This window comes from Ascaphus truei, chromosome 1 (genome assembly GCF_040206685.1).
Source record: "Ascaphus truei isolate aAscTru1 chromosome 1, aAscTru1.hap1, whole genome shotgun sequence".
NCBI lineage: Eukaryota > Metazoa > Chordata > Amphibia > Anura > Ascaphidae > Ascaphus > Ascaphus truei.
This window is the reverse complement of record NC_134483.1, coordinates 440,337,352-440,356,656: the sequence shown is the minus strand read 5'-3', so window position 1 is coordinate 440,356,656 and position 19,305 is coordinate 440,337,352. Positions and strand designations below refer to the sequence as shown.

The following is a 19,305-nucleotide window of genomic DNA, read 5'->3' as shown; positions in this document are numbered from 1 at the left end:
ACAGCTCACTTGTGTGCTAATTTATATCTCATCCAATAACACTTTATTTAGTATTTTTGTATTGGCCTGCTGCGGTTAACTTTGCACTCTTGAGTAAAAATGGCTCCAGCAAGTTTTGGGAGGGGAAAAAAGCATCCAAATCACACTCTTTGGTGTTTATGGAATAGGGCCCTTAGTCTCTAATGAGAAAGGAACTTCTTCTTTAGTGCAGCCAAGTTTATTCATCCTTAGGAGACGAGGCCAGAATGAGGCCTGGGCCCAGTGAGAGGGTCTGTGCTGCACAGCTCTAACAAACACAAATGGTACATTCTGCACAGCAGCTCGGCCCCTGCCTGTAAATTGCGCACCATACCTTCCTCGTAGACCTGGGCTTGCGTATAAATGCTTCTTTTCATGAAGCCTACTAGCTGCCTCTTGCAACTCCGCTTCAAGACTTTGCCAAGTGTAGGTCTCTTACTCAGGAAATGTGAGTGTTTAGCCAGCCAGAGAGAAGGCAAACGCTGGTGGAAGCCGGCTCATTTAAAATAACAGAATAGAAAGCGGATGTGCTCAATTACTCTGAAAGCTGCTGTGGGCTCTAAGTGCTTCCACATTTCAGCCCCGGTTACAGATGGCGCGCTTCATGTGTTTTACCTACAACGTATGCATGGTTTTGAAAGTGGTTTTCAAATTGTATGCCACACATATAGAAAGATAGTAGCAATAATCAGATATGTTCTTGATTCGGAGAGAGGGGAAATACAAATGATTAAAGATACCCAACAAGGTCAAGTTGACTAGATTAGGGCTTTTTAAATCTTTAAAGAAGATGACTGAGAACGTAGAGCTGTAGCAAATGACAAACAGCAGAGTTACAAGGAGCATAGTACTAGGGACCCCCCGCTGGAATGATGCGATGGAACATACAACACACATAACAGGACACACTGGGTAAGTATCTCGAGAATAAGGGGCTGAAATTACCGTGGCTTTGCTTCGGAGACCCCCTGCTTTCTGTACGCGCCAAAAAAAAAAAAAAACACACACACACAAAAAGGAAGAGGGGGGGGGGGGGGATGTTGGGAGGGTTGGGAAAGGGATGCCCAGAGGGAGCTGCAGTTTCAATATAGACTTTTAAACTACAGAAAAAAATATAAAATGTAATGTTCTCCACTGGAGGAGGGAAGTGGAGATAAGTAATTGCAATTGTTAAAGAGCTCCAATCATTTAGTGTAGTTCTTTTTTTTGTGTCAAACTGCTGCCAATTATTGGAAGTCTTCATTACTAAGGCTAAGGCCCCGCTCCCAGAGTCAGCGCACCTGCGCTGCTGACAGGCGGTGCGCTGAGATACACAGACCGCGATCTGCGGTCTGTAGGGAGCGGGAGCCGGAGCGGGAGGTGGGCGGGAGGTGGGAGGTTTGATCGGGAGGTGGGCGGGAGGTGGGAGGTTTGACAGGGAGGGGGGGCGTGGCTTGAGCGGAGGGACCCGCTACTCTCCCCCCCCCCTCCCTCCACGGACTCGGGCTGGAAGGTAAGTTTAAACACACACACGCAGGCACTCATTCATACACGCGCACACACACACACACAGGCAGGCACTCACGCACTCATACACACACACGCGCGCACACACAGGCAGGCACTCACGCACTCATACACACACACACACACACACACAGACAGAGGCAGGCACTCACGCACTCATACACACACACACACACACACACACACACACACACACACACACACACACACACACACACACACACACAGACAGAGGCAGGCACTCGGGCACACACACACACAGACAGGCACTCACGCACTCAGACACATACACACACAGACAGGCACGCACTCAGACACACACACAGAGAAAGGCACTCACCTGCTTTCACTCCACACTCCTCCCCGCTCCCCGAAGCCTCTCCTCCTCCCGAAGCCTCCCCTCCCCATTGGCTCACAGCCACACACGTCACGCGTCAACGCTAGGAAACACCATTCTCTGGTGTCTCCAGCGGCTGACGCGCTACAGCGTGTAGTCAGCTGTGCCGCCAGTGGGGACCGGGACCAGCTCGCGAGGATTCCCCTGCTGGTGGGGAACTCGCGACCCTCCGCCCGCGCCAACGAGCGCAGCGGGACCGAGGCCTTAATCAGGAACACTGTATATTGCAGCTGCTTTAATTACTCGAAGTGTCTGAACTTCAACCAAAAACAACACACACATATATCCAGCATGTTGTGTTATTTTGAAATGTCCAAAACACACATAAATGCATTCAGTTCACTTACCTTATTTCTATCCTGTACAACCAGCACTTTGCCAGTGTCCTCGTCTAGTACAGCACCTGTAAAATAGTAATAGTTTACTTACAGCCACACTGAGAAGTGCAGTCATTTTGAATAAAAATAAAGGAGTCACAAAAAAAATCTCCAAGTTACCAAGGAAAGTAATGCATGTTCTTTATAATGGTGTTTGAATTATAAATCGTGCACATTATCAGCTTTTTTTTAAATGCTCTTATTGTGAAACAAATATGATTTTGTTAACCTTCAGGTCTTACTGAAACTTCAAAAGCTGACTGACAAGAGGGCTATTCTCCTTTGAAGAAGCAATAATAATCATTTCGGAAACAGCAGGAGAAATAACATAGGGGGCAGAAGAGAATAACGGAACATAATAGGCACATTATATAATAAATAAGAACATTCACTTGATTACTTACTTAACATAAATCAAGTGAGAAACCTACCAACCCCAAATGGTGCTATAACAATTGAGTAGACATTTTTTCCCTTTTTTTTTTATTAGCAAAACCCGTCTTATAGCAGATTTATATCTACGACTTTGTGTTCATGTATCAATAAAATATAAAAAAAATTGCCATTGGTTTATAAAGGGTTCAGAGGTGGTAATTTTGGAGCAAAAAATATGCATTTTCATTGTGCCAATGTATCAAGCAAATTGCTCACATTTCTGGCTCTCATGAGTCAGCTTGTGAATGGGAGCTACAGTACCTGATGTCGGTATGCTGAGGAGATGTACCATTCTGTATGTTTCAGTGGCTCACGGGGGAACGGGAGGGGGTGCTCGGCGTCTCACGGGGGGGTGGCGGGGGGGGGCGGGAGGGCTTGTTTGGTGGCTCACTCGGCGGAGGGCGGAGGGTGTTTGGCGGCTCACTGTGTGTGTGTGTGTGTTTGTGTTCCTCCTGACTCCTGCTGGTGGAAGCTGGCGATATTCAGTGGCAGTGAATGCTGCTGATGGCCTGTTCTGCCAAACAGTGACGTCACTTCCGTCGCCACCGACTTCCGTCTCCATCAACTCCATTCACTGCCATTGAATTTTGCTCATGTGGTAGGTGGCGCTAAAGAAGTTTCACCTCTTCAGAAGTGCATTCTTTTAGTAAATTAATGGTAATGGCGTGTTTTGCACGGCAATCTCTAGCACGCCACGGGATTTCAGTGGCCAGACTAATGGCCCATCGGATTAACACAGCGGGGGTCCCTGCCGTGTGAATCCTACCTGGCTTCACCTGTCTGTGACACACAGTAAGAGATAGACTGAATCAGTCACTCTGCGTGCGCACCTCTAAGGCTGCGCTTACAGTGCCTTGCGACAGCGACGCAACGTCGCTCCAAAACAAATAAATTGACTCCGTCGCAAGCACTTATAGTAAGCGCGACGGCGACCAAACATCTTTAAGCCAGGTAAATTTGATTTTTTAGAGACAGTCGCCATATGTGACTGTCTCTAAACCAATCAAATTGCACGGCTCGCCCCCTTAGTGACGTCACTGGCCTTGTCGCCACCGACGTTGCTAAAAATCAAATGACAACTTTCGCTAATGGCGACGGCATCGGTCGCGTTGCCTTCGACAGCACTATAAAGCATGGCCTAAGGTTGCTCTTATAGTGCTGGCTACGGCGACGTCGCGCAGCGCCGTAGCAAGTACATGCAGTCCGTTGCGGGTGCCCATAGTGGGCGTGACCACGACGGCGCTATAGAGCAACGGAGAGGTCGCGATCGCTGGTAGTCAAAGGATTTTTACTTTTTCTGCCGATTGCTGTGTGACCCCCTGCTACAATACTGTATTATTAAAATAAAATAACCCCCCGCGATCGCCTGTTAGAGGCGCGCAGGGAGAGTGACTGATTCAGTCTCTCTCTTACTGCGCGTCTCTTACAGACAGGTGCAGCCCGGCAGGATTCACACAGCGCAAGTGCCATTCAAACGCAGTAACCCCCGCTGTGTTAATCTCGCCGAGTTTTCAGCGAATTGGCTGCGCTTATCCCCCGTGATGCGGTAGAGAACGGGCAGCTACATCTTTAAGTCAACCCCACCAAGAGAACATAAAATCTTAAGGTTTATTCCTCTAATGCTATTATTGTGGCATAGGTAACATAATATATACTACAGGCAGTCCTCTGTTATCCGACACAATGCGTTACTCAAAATGGCGTTGGATAGCAAATCGTTGTAAAGCGAAACACGGTTTCCCATAGGAACAGTGTTTAAATGAAAGGTTCCGTTCCTGAAGGCATTTTTAATGCTAAAATACACAAAATATTTTACCCAGACAATAAGATATGCAGCACACACAAATTATAGTGTATATACTGTATTATATATATTTATATATATAATATAACATAATATAAAAATATTATATATTATATAGTATAATATATATATTATATACACATAAACTACTTGCAAAGCGTCGTAAGAGCGTTGGATAAGTCGTTTGTTTTGGTGTTGTAAAAATGAACATGGGTATACATTGCATAGCGTTGGATAAGCCATTCGTTGTAAAATGAAGTGTTGTAAAACGAGGACTGCCTGTACAGTGTTTAATCCTGATCTGCCGTTGCATATGATTTTTGCTTAGGAAAGTTGGATTTTTCGTAGTCCTGGCTGTCTAATACTGGTAACTGGTGCAAACAAGGACTTTCCTTTCCTATCCATGCTGGTGATTTTATACAAAGCTGCCTACTCGTCTACCTAATCAAAACTGTTCCAAAGTAGGTGCTAATGATACTTTCTTTACACCGCCACATAAAAATGCATGCACCATTAATGTACCAAATTATTCCTTATAGGTCCTGTATTTTAAAGAGGACTTTTGCTGAAGCTCGCTGAAAACATGTATTTTAGGGCTCCCTTGAACTTTCTGCCAACAGCAAATTAGGCAGAATGCAGCGGCAGTCTATTTAATGGTTATTATAAACACTATATACATGCTCAGTAAACATTGCTAGACAAATACAGTCTTCTTGATATTATGCATCATTCCCTTTTCATTGTTTAGAATGTTTAGCATCAGGCTAATTTGTCCCTTCAATGGTTTCTTTTTATTTACACGGACTGTGCAGTGAAGGAAGCGGTCAGGAATCCACAGTAACATACAAGCACTGCATCTGTTTTTACCAGACTTCCTAAACAAACTATAGTGCAAATTCATAGCTTTCAATGTAATCAGAAATATGCAATCTAATCAGTGATGTCAGAGGTTGTGCTATATTGTTTATATCCTATTTAAACAGGAAAGTGTACAAGGGGAACAACTTTTTCCAGCATCTATTTGTAGAGTGCTTATGTCAGTGCAGGCGCTTCACTTTCTGAACGAGAATGCTGCATATTGTGGTACAAAGTCACTGGGAAGAACTACACAGTGAGGGGTCACTAGTTACTATACCTCTGTTACACGGTCCTTTATAAGAGATGTTACCAGCAAAATGATAAAGCTAGTGGTTTCTTATGTTAGTGTATGATGAATTGCTAGTTACTGAACTATACTTCACTGTACTTCTTCCATAGTCACAAATAATATCCCATTACATTTCTCATGTAACCTTGAACCCGATGGACAATGAAAGTTTGTTCTCGAGATGTGGATAACGCCCGCTTCCTCAAGGAAAAATATACCAAGAGCAAGTTTCCACTGCAAACAACACTCTGCAGATTTGAAGTCATGGAAATTGATTTGGGATGTTAATTAAAAGAAAACAGGGCTATTGGTTTGCAATGAAGGTATAAAGAAGCAATGCAGCAATCCATGCCTTATTCTCATCAGATTTAAATGGTACAGGCACTCACGCCTTTGGTCCTTCACACTTCAGGGAGTCATTCAGTCACTCAAACCCTCATCGTGCCCTTTTGCGCAATGACAGCCATCGCACGGATGCTACAAACTCCCTTATAAGCAAATTTGATCAAATATTTTATGGGAAAATGTAGTGGAAGCACTGTATGCTAAGAGATAATGGGGAAGGGCAGGGTTGTAGACATATGAATGTGTGAATGTGACATTTTTATATGCTATAAAATATTTGCCAACTTTATTAAGCCAGTAAGACATCAAATGAAGTGTTCTCTTGTTATTAACTATGGACTGTACAAGGCGTGACTGTTGTGCTTACAGTCACAGCACCTTTATTGATCCCAAACAAATGGCTCATTCCCATTTGTAACATATGTATATGAAAGCAGCAGACACAGATATAAATACATAAACACAAGAAATGAACGCACTTTATTTTTACAGCAATATGGTTTACGGCAATTACAAATAAAAACTATAGCAAAAGGTTATTGCTGCTGCCAGAATCACTCTACTCTTTCCCAGATCTGTCTCAGCATCTCCCCTCATGAAATCCCTCTCCTGGCTTCCGATCAAATCCCGCATCTCACATTCCATTCTTCTCCTCACTTTTAAAGCTTTACATTCTTCTGCCCCTCCTTACATCTCATCCCTAATTTCTCGGTATGCACCATCCAGACTCTTGCGTTCTTCTCAAGGATGTCTTCTTTCTACCCCCTTTGTATCTAAAGCCCTCTCCCGCCTTAAACCTTTTTCACTGACTGCCCCACACCTCTGGAATGCCCTTCCCCTCAGTACCCGACTAGCACCCTCTCTATCCACCTTTAAGACCCACCTGCTTAAAGAAGCATATGAATAGCACTGTGGATATTCTAAACACGATACATAATGCTTGGCCCCCTGCAGACGCACTTACCAGAACTCCCTCCTACTGTCTCTGTACGTTCTCCCTACCTACCAATTAGACTGTAAGCTCCTCGGGGCAGGGACTCCTCTTCCGAAATGTTACTTTTATGTCTAAAGCACTTATTCCCATGATCTGTTATTTATATTATCTGTTATTTATTTGATTACCACATGTATTACTACTGTGAAGCGCTATGTACACTAATGGCGCTATATAAATAAAGACATACAATACAATACAATTGGCAACCCTTAGGAAATAATGAACCACAATTATGCCTTGTATTTGTTTTAGCATTTTTTTTTTTATACAACAGTAGTTGTCAAATCATTTGAAGGACCTGCCAGGCCAAGTTTTTGGGGCCATTAATATCCTACACCTATACAAATGTAGGCGCATACCTGTGTTTGCAAACGTAATAATTAATCCTGCAGTGACAAGTGATTCCTGAAGAGAGGTTTGAGAACCACTCAGACAGTATATACAAAGCAATTACATATAATCCCAAATAATGTATAATTTCTAAGGTCTGAATTTGTCGGTATGATTTATTACACATATTAATTAAATTACAAACAAAGACATGAAAGCAGCGATACGACATTCCTCCCTTTTTTGTTGCTATTTGTATAGGTAAAACATGTGACAATGTATAATTCTACATTCTTACCTAAGCTGCCAATAGTTTGGTGCTCCTGTTAGAAAAAAGTGTCAGAATCCTTATGGTGTGACTAACATAATGGCTGCTTCAGTCAGGTAACTCAGCAGCTACAATGTATCCGTATATTACTACGGTAGCATATATTACTAAGGTAGCATTATCTATTGTTACAGCTTAAACTGCTGGGAATATTGGCACCAAATTATCACAAACAGGAAAGTGTTACAAAGATCTTGCACTGTTGAGGTGGGCTAAAACCTGCTGAGAGATCAAAGGATGTCAAAGAAAAAAAAAAATATTAAAAAGGGCATTAAGAGTTTAATAATATATTTTTTTAATGTAGTAAGTATTTATATATGCAACAGCTGTAGAGGACAAGAACCCCAATTTAATAGCACTCTATCACTAACTGGGTGATTAATGAATGAATTCAAATATTAATTTTTATTAGGAGCAAACGATAAAATACTGGGTTTTAAAATGATCAATTAAATAACGCATAATTGATCCAATAGGAGTAATAAAACCCTGGATCACAAGAATAGCTTAGCACAGTGTGTAAACTTTATCCACTGTGCATGGTGAGGTCTATATAGGAATTATGCACCACGCTTAAGGAATGACTAAAAGGCAGGATTGAATTGCCTGCAGCTGATAATAGTTGCTGGTTAGTGCACTTACACCTAAAAAGTGTGTAACCACATATATGCAATACACTATGGATTGTATTATTATCCCTAGTGTATTGTCAGCAATCAATGGTATCTGATTACTGCTAGTATTTTGTGGTAAAGCGACCAGTTGTATCAACCAGGAGAGATAAGGTTGGTAAATAGACGTGTAAGCAGAGATCTCTGATAAATAGATCTATGCAAACACTACCTGTGGCAGCATTTTTAGGGAGAGACCTAAATAAAAAATAATAATGGAACAAATAACGCATCAAAAAACAAATTTCATTAGTTCGTTATATAATGGTGTAAGGGAGGTGCTCATCCAATAAAGTGCTGGTCTGTCCCTAAAAATGCTGCCACAAGGTACTCAACCCCACATGTGCCAAGAAACGGGATACAGGAACAGACTGATCTGGGCACAAGTTTGGGGAAAGGAAAACATCTTAAATATTTAAATCAATCATTCAGGGTAAGTAAGTATTGCACTCACATTTTGATAACTATATCAGGCATTTCTCCAAACATTAGTTGGAACAGGAACAAAGAATTTATTTTTCAGGAGTTGCTATCTTGAAACTGTTAGTAATTGGGTATTCTCGGAATTAACAAGTTTCAAGAAATCAACTCCTGAAAAAGAAATTCTTCGTTCCTGTTCCAACTAATGTTTGGAGAACCGGCAAATGATTGTATTATATAGGAAACAAGTAACATAATAGGAAAACCTAACATTAACTCTTTGAGTGGCTCATGACGTGTCCATTACATCATGGAGTCTGGCATTCCAGTGGCTACGTCACAGACGTTCTTTAGCTGGTTTTCCAGGGGAGATCACATTGCGTGCATCTGTGGAGCGCAGAACGTTATCTGACACGCAAGATTCGGTTTCTGTAACCAGTGCCACCGTGGTGATGTGAACGTGGTGTACAGTGGGGGTCGTGGCATGCTGGTGCCTGTGGCCCTCTGGCTCCCAAAGGGTTAATCCATATAAAAAATGCAGCAGGCTCAAACTAAACAAGAAACAAAATCTGATATAAATATGACATTTGTCAACCATGCGTTACAGAAAAGAATATAATGTTAAAAAAAAAATAAGAAACCTCCGTTTGTTGTGGATAATCAAAAACTATTTTCCAAAATGAGAATACTTTTCCATATTATGACCACCCAGATGAGATAACCAATGAAGACCTACCATGGATGGAATTATTTCATTAGGTATTATTCTACAGCTCCATTTGCTTAATATAATTTTTTTTAGATTGCATGTATGGAAGAGATAAACATCCTACTTAAAACAGATTTAGAAGACTGATTTCATTATTCATAACCCATAGGAAAACTAAATGAGTTAAAGAGATATTTTTTGTTTTACATAATTTATTATTAGTGCAATTTAGGGGAACCGTGCTTGTAAAAATTCCTATGTGCTGCGTACCACGACTATACAGTAAATGTGATGTGCTTTGCGGAGAAAAGCGCTATATGAAAGTTATTATTATTATTACTATGAAGAACAAGACATCGCTTGCTTATTATAAAGAGAAATACACCACACCAAAATCTGTTCATAAATGCCTAGGTAACTGATGTTACTACCAGTACACCTACCTACATTACATTTTGTGAAGACCTTTTTGGTCTGTTCTCTTTTTAATGAATCGAAAATCAAAACAAGACACTTTTTTTCTGACTTTTCCAATCAAAACAACCACGTTTAACGGACAAATATTCCAAAGGGCACACAATTTCTCTTTCATTAAACTTAATTTCCTCAACATCTAAACAAGAGCCGCATGCAATAACACTCGTACGTTTTCAAAAGAGGAGTTATTGTCATCCAAATTCTTGAGGCCTCTTTTTAATGGGGAAAAAAACCAAGTCTGGGGTTTGTGTAATCACCGGAAAAAACATGTTCCAACATGTCTACTGATAACTAAATCCATCATTTCCCCTTTCACTGCCCTCTGCTGGTCAAACAATGCAACAACGTGACTAACTGCTGCCACATCTTGCTTCACTTACCAGACTGAAGGAAAGTTTTATGAGATGCCCCCAAGTAAAGCACAGTGGCTGGGATTCACTAAGCTGTGATGCGGGGGAACTGACATTCAAGTCAACAGCAGGGTGTAATACCGCGCATCACAGCGTAGCAACTTGTCAAGGACTATGACATGTACACATATACATTGCAGTTTATTGTTTAGGTGATGTATTGGGCTGTATTAAACCTTAATTGTGTTAAAAAAAAAAAAGCAATTACAAACAAACATGCTAAGTCGAGTTCTTTCAGTCACTGACATAATAGTCCAAGGGGCAGCTGGATGAAATAAATGAGAGAGTAAACGAGAAAGAAACATATAGACAATGATACACATACTGTATCTCAAAGACACTAAAGAAAAATGAAAAAGTGAAAACTTCAATAGGGCTGATCAATGCAGGTGTTTCCTTGTGATAGCGACACGATCGGCACTATTGAAGTTTAATGAATAACCCCCGTAAGCCTGTAGCCATCAAAAAATAACTTGACTTTAGTGATACCACAAGAGATGTATGAAGTAGTGTTTTCCTTTGGTGAATATATCAAATAGAAAAGCAGCTGGTCAGGCTATATGGAGGTGGTAGCTGTAAGCTCAGCAATATTATAACTCAGCCTGCATAATAAAGAACTTGCTACCTGCATAATTCTACAGTAATTCATGCAAAGAGTGCCTCTGCCCATCTTCTATGGGTCCCCAGACCTGCTTCATGCACTCCATTGTCATGTTACGAAACTGCACAAAAGGATTCTGGGTAGTGAAATGCAAATGTCATGAAAATACTTTTTGTGGGATTTAGGTTATTCATACCAAATTATATTCCTCCACAAAGACACATGCAGTCTACTATTTATCACCACTCCAGTGTTGAAGCTCGGTCTTTAAGAGCTACCAACAGACCAGTTTTTTCCAGATTTCCCTAATTAACATATGTGCACTATCCATGATGCAAGCATTGCAATGTGGCTACAATAGCTGGCTCACATGAACCTGAACTCGGTTCAAACAATGCAGGCTGTAAATTCAAACCGGAAGCCTCATCGTTGACACTTTATTTCTTAAAACTAAAGATTTGAGATTTTTTTTTGATAACTCAGTGTTCACGTGGCTGCAAAATCAACAATTCGTGTCTGCAGTGGGAAGAAATGAGGGAGCTGAGAGCTACAGACATGATCAAAATACAACGTTTTCAGGTTATACAACAAATTTGGGGAAATCCATAAAAAGTCAAAGAAATGTAATATTTATGGGAAATGCTCTCCTGGATCTAGCTGACTGCAGTTATCATAAGAGCAGCCTGGTCCCAATAAAGTCCTGCCTTGAGGAGGCATTCAGTTTCCTACACTAAGCCCTGAAAATGGGGGAAACTATTTCCTGGTTTTAGAGAAGAATGTAGACTAAAAACTCCCCACTAGTACTGTGCCAAGACTGCATTTTACTCCAGTTCATCACGTCTGGTTGTGGTGGGAGCAGTCTTCTAATTTCATGTCTGACCGAATCAACTGCTTGAAAGTTATTAGATAAGGCTTCTGTACTAAAGCAGACATGAGCACGTTTGTGAAGCTTATTCTTAATACAGTATGTGCTCAAACCAGTGACCGAGACCTTTTTATATCAATAGCTGGGCTTCACCGGTGTCTTCCCGTGTAGCCTTTTCTTAGATAACACAGGCAATAAGATAACACACGTCTGGATGGACAGTATCCATGTGGATTTGGCTCAGATTGATCTAGAAATCTGCCCTGGCAGTAATATCAGCAGTGACTCAGGTTTATTGTGCATTTTGGAACTTATTATCAAAGGAACTGACAGGCAAATGTGAACGTGTAGAAAAATGTCATGGTTAGTAAATAACATGGAGAGTTTGAGAAGCAATGGTCTAGATCTGCCATACAGCCAAATCATGTATTACTGCAATGGAAGTGCATGAGGTTAAAAATAGGGTTAACACTTCATTTACGCCAATTGTACAGTGATTAGGATTGTAAAGCCAGACGTACTGGATTAAAAATGCATAAAGGTCACCACATCCTCTTTTTAGTCTCATGTGGACTATAAAATAAAAATCAACCGCCCTTGCCTTAAAACCAAAAGTTTCTAACGTTTAACACAGTATTTGTGCTTCACGGAAGATAAGAGCCACTTGGCCCACCTAGTCTGCCCATTTTCCTATCTGCTGTAAAACCTCAGACACTATTTTATCCTTTACTTTCTTTTGTATTTAGGATATAGCCTTATGTCTATCCCAAGCTTGTAGAAATTCCCTGCCTGTATTAGTCTCTATCACACCATTTGGGAGGCTGTTCCATGAATCCCTCACTCTTTCCATGAAGAAGTACTTCCTCACAGTTCCCCTTCGCCGGTCACCCTCCAGCCTCACAGTACGGCCTCCTGTTCTAGCACTTCTCTTTCTCTGAAATGTGCTCCCCTTCTGCACTTTGTTGAATCCTTTTATACACCTGAACGTTTCTACCATATCCCCCCTCTCCCTTCTATCCTCTTCTAAGCTGTACATATTAAGGTCATGTGGTTTTATGCTGCAGATCAGCGATTCCCAACTGGGGGTTAGGGTTTGCAAAATGTCTCCAAGGGGGTTGTCTGCCCCTCAAAAAGAAAATGGGTTCCTGAGCCCGTGTGTGGGGACTGCGCACTTAGTAAGGACCTAAACTTAGCATGGGTGCTAAAGCTGTCAATTACAGCAGGAGCTTCCGAAGTCACTCCTTGCTATGCATTGCATCTACAGCAGCAAGGCATTGTGGGGAGTGACTTTGGAAGCTCCGGCTATAATTTACTGTGTTAGCACCCATGTTGTCTGCATACACTAAGGTGCTTTTGGAGGCCTTATTAAGCGTATGTTGCCCAAATGAGCTCAGGACACTATATTCCCTGGGAGTGGTCAAACAGTTTTGTTAGCAACAGTCGGATGAGTAGGCAATAAGATTTATTAAGTGGGGTTTGTGGAAGAAATACTTTCTAACAGGGGGTGCACAATGTAAAAAAGTTTGGGAACCAGTGCTGTAGATCATGCACCATTTCCAATTTATTTACGTCTTTCTGGAGATATAGTCTCCAGAATTGAACACAGATGATGTATAGTAAAACCACTATATTGTGGTGCAGTGTTTCTTTCATCTGAGGAAAAATCTATGCATTATGGCCTCAAATGTAACACTGGATTAATACCATAATGCACGGATTTTACTACAGTTAAAAATGATGTAATCTCTGGATTTTCAGATATGAGACTGTTTTGCAAACGTATTTTAATTTTATTTACAAAATATTTTACCAGGAAAAAAAATACATTGACTGTTACCGCTCGTTTTCAAGTATGTCTTGGGTACAAATAAAGTTGACAACATTACAAGTTACAGTTACAAACATGCTTAGAATAAGAAACAGCCGAAGTCTTGAAGGAACTTAGACAGGAAGCAGATTTGAAAGCCTCTGGTAAATTGTATTTTAATTGTCCTTTACAGACCTCAATAAACCTCTAATGAGCATTTTTCTAATCAAGATGTTCATGGGTATTTTTTGTTTTTGTGGTTATGCCGGTTGAAGGATCTTTTTGTTCACAAACACCCTGTTTTTTTTTTTTTTTTTTAACATTTTTGCTTGTTGACAAATATAATTATTTATTTGATTTTTACATTTTGTGTCCAATTCTACCATTTACCTTTACATGCTTAGCAAAATGCAATAACATCTAACATTGTCACACGATTTGGGCACATTTGCATTGTAAAGTTGGACTCTGTTAGCTTTGTTAATGGTTAAGGCTCATAAACTGGAAGGTACAGTTGACCAGGGGCATACTAAAAGTTGCTGGGAAAACGTGGCATGTTTCAGTGACTTTGTAGTCATGTAATCACCAGGAAGGTCTCATAGGGACGCTATTTACTGGAACACAAGTATATAGCTGCATAATATACCCCAAAACATAAGATTTTTCTTGCTGGGGCTTTAGGCCTAATTGTGTAAATCAGGGCAAACATGAGCTAACTCAACCATTGGATTTTAATCATATTTATGTAGCAGGGTCACCCCTGACTACTAATCTGCCCTTCTCCTGGCAGTAAGTCCTGGTATAAGCAGGCCTTGCCAGTAGTTAATATTGTAGAAGTGGGAAGTAAATCCCAAGAAGGTGCTGCCAATGTCCAGGATAACGGTTGCAATATAGCTTTAAGAATCCAGGCACTTATATATCCTTTATAGAGTAGTATGCGCAATTGACAGGCATCGAGCTCATGAAACAGCCATAGTTAGGGACTCCAATGACAGGACAAAACCCACTGTGGATGTTGGAATGAATTCCCAATGAAGAGAACCCACCCCACACCCACTATTGGAGTAATAGTCCTCTGTCCCTAGGCTAGAGCAATCAGTAGCCTGACTGCATACAATACTAATTGAATGGAATATAAATAACTCACCATTTTTCTGTCTTTGGTAGTCCTGGTAGAAGTGGCTTGCCTCCGTCCATAGAATCAATGTATAAATCCAAAAAAGATGATGGAGCACTGCCTATAGAATAAAAGGGCTGGAGGCTGATTGAAAAAAGTTAAAAATGCTTTATTGTAGATGCATAGTAGCCATTGCTACTTGTCAAAGAGCCATTTGTCAAAGAAACAAAGCGCCACGAAGGCGTGAAACGCGTTAGAGGACCCAGTTTTGTAGCAATGGCTACTATGCATCTACAATAAAGCATTTTTACCTTTTTTCAATCTGCCTCCAGCCCTTTTATTCTATAGGCAGTGCTCCATCATCTTTTTTGGACTTGCCAGTAGTTATCATGGGGTTTCGCCCTTCACCTTTGGTGCTACACTTGAGTGACAGCAGGGGGTGGTACATCCTGTTGTAGCTTTGATAACGGGGTGCCCGTCTTCTGGCTGTACTTAAAGGCGGACACCACCCTAAAAAGTTAGGTTGTTCCTTCCCTCTGAGAAAGGCAGGTCACACATTTGGGAGCCTGAGATTGGGGCCTTCCCATGTGTTCTTCCCTTCGGGGAGGAGTGAGTGTGACTATACCTCTGCCTCAGCTAGGGAGGTGGGGAAGAGTTAGGATGGCTGCGGGTGCCCTTGGCCTGTAGTGACGGTCCAGGTACCATCTCCAGTGAGAGCTGATCTAAGGAGACTGTATCTGGCAGACGACTGCTGCGTAGCTGCTGTGTTACTGCAAAGTGTGCAGTAATAAACCGTTCCTGTTTGCAATAAACCTTCCGGCCTGGTGTGTGATCTAACTGGGGGAAGAGTACAAGTTCTACCGTGGGAGATGGAGGCTCTGCACTGCGAAGTATTATCTGGGGTATGGACTGCAGAAGCCTGTCCTTGTGTCCCAAAGTCATCGCAGACGACTCAGCCCTCTTGTTACCAGCAGGTATATGCACCACACACACCCTGTAATGGCCCCTATCTGCGATTGGGGGGGGGGGGGGGGGGGGGGAGAGAACAGAAAACATCGTTACATTTACATAAGTCGAAAATATAACAGTAATTCTTTGAACTAACCTGCAACTCCTACTTGGTGTGTGGCATATGCAGGCAACTTGTTTGGTTCGTCCTTTAACCAAAGCGTAAGTGTGGAGGAGTCATATTCTGCATGATGAAATGTGAATCCTTCAGCAGCGGCTGTGGCTATGAGCCTGCTTTGCATGATTGGAATATGCAGCCACACTGCTATTCTGCCACCTGCCTTCCATTCCTTGATAGAGTCTAAAATGATTGGAAAATGCCAGAAATTAATTTCCTGTGCAATATTGGCTGATACTTGCAGGTAAATAGTGCATTGAAATCATTCTTCTCGAAGTGGGCTAAATAGTTGCGAAAATACGGGGGTATTTCTATACAATCCGAAGCTGCCGCCTGGTTTTCAGCTGAAAATTCCCATCAACTTCAATGGGAATTTAGAACGGCTCCTTCAGACAATATAAAATAAGGCCCTAAAACCCGCGCACGCACACAAAGAAGCAGGCACTTCGGGACTAGTATGCAACATTTTGGTGGTTTATTCAGGAATCAAAAGTTTTAGTTCTTTAGAACCTCACTTAAGAGAAACAAAATGTTGATTTCTGAACCACTTTGACAGACAGACAGACAGAGACAGACAGACAGACAGACAGACACACACACACACACACACACACACACACAAGGAAACATTTCGGGCAGCGCCTAAAATCCCCCCATCATGCGCTTGTGCTGTGATTGGTGATGATGGACCTGTCAATCACCGCTGAACTGGCAGCAGCTTTCCCCATCGACATCAAAGTCGCATCTGGAGCGCTGGGACCAGCAGATTGACAGGACAAGTCACAACCGCTCAGCTCTGGAAGGATCGGACGGTAGGAGGCAGAGACCGCGTGAGGTTTGGGGGCGAAGCTAGTCAAAGCCGTCCTACACTGTGCCCGTCTCTGCTCTCAATGCACATTGTGGCAGGGGGAGGAGTGTGTGTGAGAGAGAGTGTTTGTTACAGATGCAAAGTCACCGACTGGAGGGGAAAAGGGGTCGTTGCAATTCCACCCACCCATCTCTACCCCTCTCCCCCCCCCCCCTGCCCCCTAACAACACGATCTGGCTGGCTCCTAAGTGTTTTATATCTTTGTCCCTGATATTACATTCAAAAAAATTATATATATATATATAATTTTTAAAAAAAATGTATTATCAGGGCCAAAGATATAAAACACACACATCCAACAAGAGAGGAAACCACTCAGGAAACAAATAATTACAGTACCTAATAATCAGAGATTACAATTTGATATAGGACTAATATCAATGTCCACAATATTAACTGATGGTGCTGTTGGGCATATACTATTACAGCAAAAAAACAAACAAAAAAAAACAAACAAAAAAGGAACCCCCAAATAAGCACTCTAGGAATACCAAAAAATACAAATTATTAAACAAATAAAAAAACTTATATTTAAACCAACATCTCAAGGACACAGAGGACTATGAATATAATACCTATAGGATGGATAATATTGATACAGAAAAACAACTCCTTTATAAACAACCTGAAAATCTAGACATATACCTCATCCAAAAAGTGAGGTCTTTGTGAATTAATTCACAATACCTGCACCGCCCAGTCAACAAACCGGAGGTATAATACTACTAGCTAAGCATAAAAAGACACTACCTGGGCAGATATGCACAGATGTACTATAACTTGTACTGATATGTAAACCAGTAAAACACAATAAAAAAGCCAACGATCCCACCGCAGGTACAGAGAGCATGAGGTAGACCTTAGGCAGCATCAATAAGTAAAGTCAGTTGTTTGTGATGAAGTTTGCTATGGCATGCATCATCCGGGTCAGAGAGGATACGAACAAGACCAGCCCCAACGCGTTTCGTCACAGGTTCTTCCGGGGGCTTGCTGTGGCGAAACGCATGTTGGGGCAGGTCTTGTTCTGCAGTTTAAATCCCCCGGTCACATGGGCAAATAGGAAGTTGCACCGGATAACATCACAGATTCTTATTGGCCCACAGGGCCTGGGAGCTTTGAAAAGAAGCCATATAGTGAACCCTGGAGTGGCTACTGGCCCCCACTATGGAGGTAAGCATCTCTGGAAGCAGGGGGTCATCTGAGCTGAAATGAATGTGGTTCAGCTCCGTAGACCCTCTTCTTCAATCCGGTATTTAAAAAATGGGGAAAAAGGAATTTTTTTGGTACATGCGAGTGCTTATTTGGTTGTTCTTTTCCTCTTTTGTTTTGGAGATTATAATATATATTAGCGCAAGCGGGGACGCGGCCTAGGATTTCACATGAAAGTATGGGATTACAGTGGAAATGACAAACAATAGTTTGTAAATATTTTGTATTTATTTATTTCAAATGGAGAAGTTCGGTATAGCTGCCCTGCTGAGTGAGCAAAGACGCTTTGGCACTTAAGTGTGCGAATTGTGTGAAATAAGACATGTTTCAGTCTGATGACACAGCCTCGGCGGAGCATGCAACACTTGCCCTGTAACCAGCTCCTGAAGCCGGCTTCGCCCAGGCTTTGTGCGGGGTGCAGGCGGACCGTGACTCCCCCGAACTTGTCCAGCTTCCCCTGTGGCCGGGATCCTGAATGGGAGGGACTGGGGCACCGAGCTGCTCCCCCTCCTTCCCCGCTGTGCTCTAACCTGAGAGCCCCGCCCCGCGCCCCGGCACAGTGCGCAGCAGCGAGTCTAGAACCCCGCACCCAGCAGCGCGAGCCTCCCCGGCACAGCAGCAGCATCCCGCCGGGGAACGCGGGGACATGCTGCTGTCACGCGCCACGGCGCGCAGGCGTCATGCACTGACATAGCCGCCATCAGTGTTAAGGGCACGATTTGCACTGCTATAAGCAATGCAGCCTCGGTACGCTGCTGGCTGCTCTGGCATTGAAGGGGTCAGTGGACGTGCTGCTTGTTCTTTTGAAGAGTGAGGTGGGATCTGCAGCGGGTTTCAGATCCCCCTATCAATGCACGTTACAATGCTGTTTGCCAAGTTGTGATTTATTTTTTGCCACACTCAAAGATGGCCGCCCCAGCTTCGCAGCACGGAACAGGCTTGCCCATGAATACACAGGACCCTGCTTCCTTACCGTAATTATCGTAACGCAGCCTCGCGTCTTCTAGCTGGAGTCTTTCCTGCTGCTGTTGCTCTTCTAATAAGTTCGGTGGCCAGGGCCACCTGCGCCCTTTCCCCTCTGGCTGGGGAAGTTGTTGTGCTGCCGGCAGAGCACGCCTGATCTACCCACGTGTGTGTGTGAGCGCCGGGCTCATCGCAGCATGTCCTCATCCAAGAGGAAGGGGAGAGGCCAGCTCCCGGGGAGCCCCCCCTGCGCCCCGCTCCCGGGGAGCTCCCCCTGCCCGGAGCCCCGCGCGGCACTGCCCGGGACTGACCGCGAGAGCAGCAATCAGATCGGCAGCAGCTCATCTGTGTGTAAAGTGACCGACTTCTTACATAAAG

General features: G+C 42.8%; 2 protein-coding genes across 5 annotated transcripts in view; one reads left to right on the top strand and one right to left on the bottom strand.

Annotated features, from left to right (window-relative positions):
* NUDT6 (nudix hydrolase 6) overlaps nucleotides 1-19,249 on the bottom strand; it is a 27,852-nt gene extending 8,603 nt beyond the window's left edge. Inside the window, exons 1-3 of one of the 3 annotated variants that reach the window (XM_075615805.1) lie at nucleotides 18,938-19,249; nucleotides 15,867-16,070; nucleotides 2,269-2,324 (exon numbers count right to left, since the gene is read on the bottom strand). In XM_075615805.1, coding sequence (XP_075471920.1) covers nucleotides 2,269-2,324; nucleotides 15,867-16,011 — 201 coding nt within the window. In that variant the 5' untranslated portion in view covers nucleotides 16,012-16,070; nucleotides 18,938-19,249. Of the gene's footprint in view, nucleotides 1-2,268; nucleotides 2,325-15,866; nucleotides 16,071-18,333; nucleotides 18,621-18,937 lie in introns of those variants that run through there. The other 2 variants (XM_075615785.1, XM_075615795.1) reach the window with 2 other exon arrangements.
* Nucleotides 18,873-19,305, top strand: part of AFG2A (AAA ATPase AFG2A) — a 407,705-nt gene continuing 407,272 nt past the window's right edge. Inside the window, exon 1 of one of the 2 annotated variants that reach the window (XM_075615740.1) lies at nucleotides 18,873-19,305. In XM_075615740.1, the coding sequence (XP_075471855.1) occupies nucleotides 19,125-19,305 (181 nt within the window). In that variant the 5' untranslated portion in view covers nucleotides 18,873-19,124. The other variant, XM_075615729.1, reaches the window with a different exon arrangement.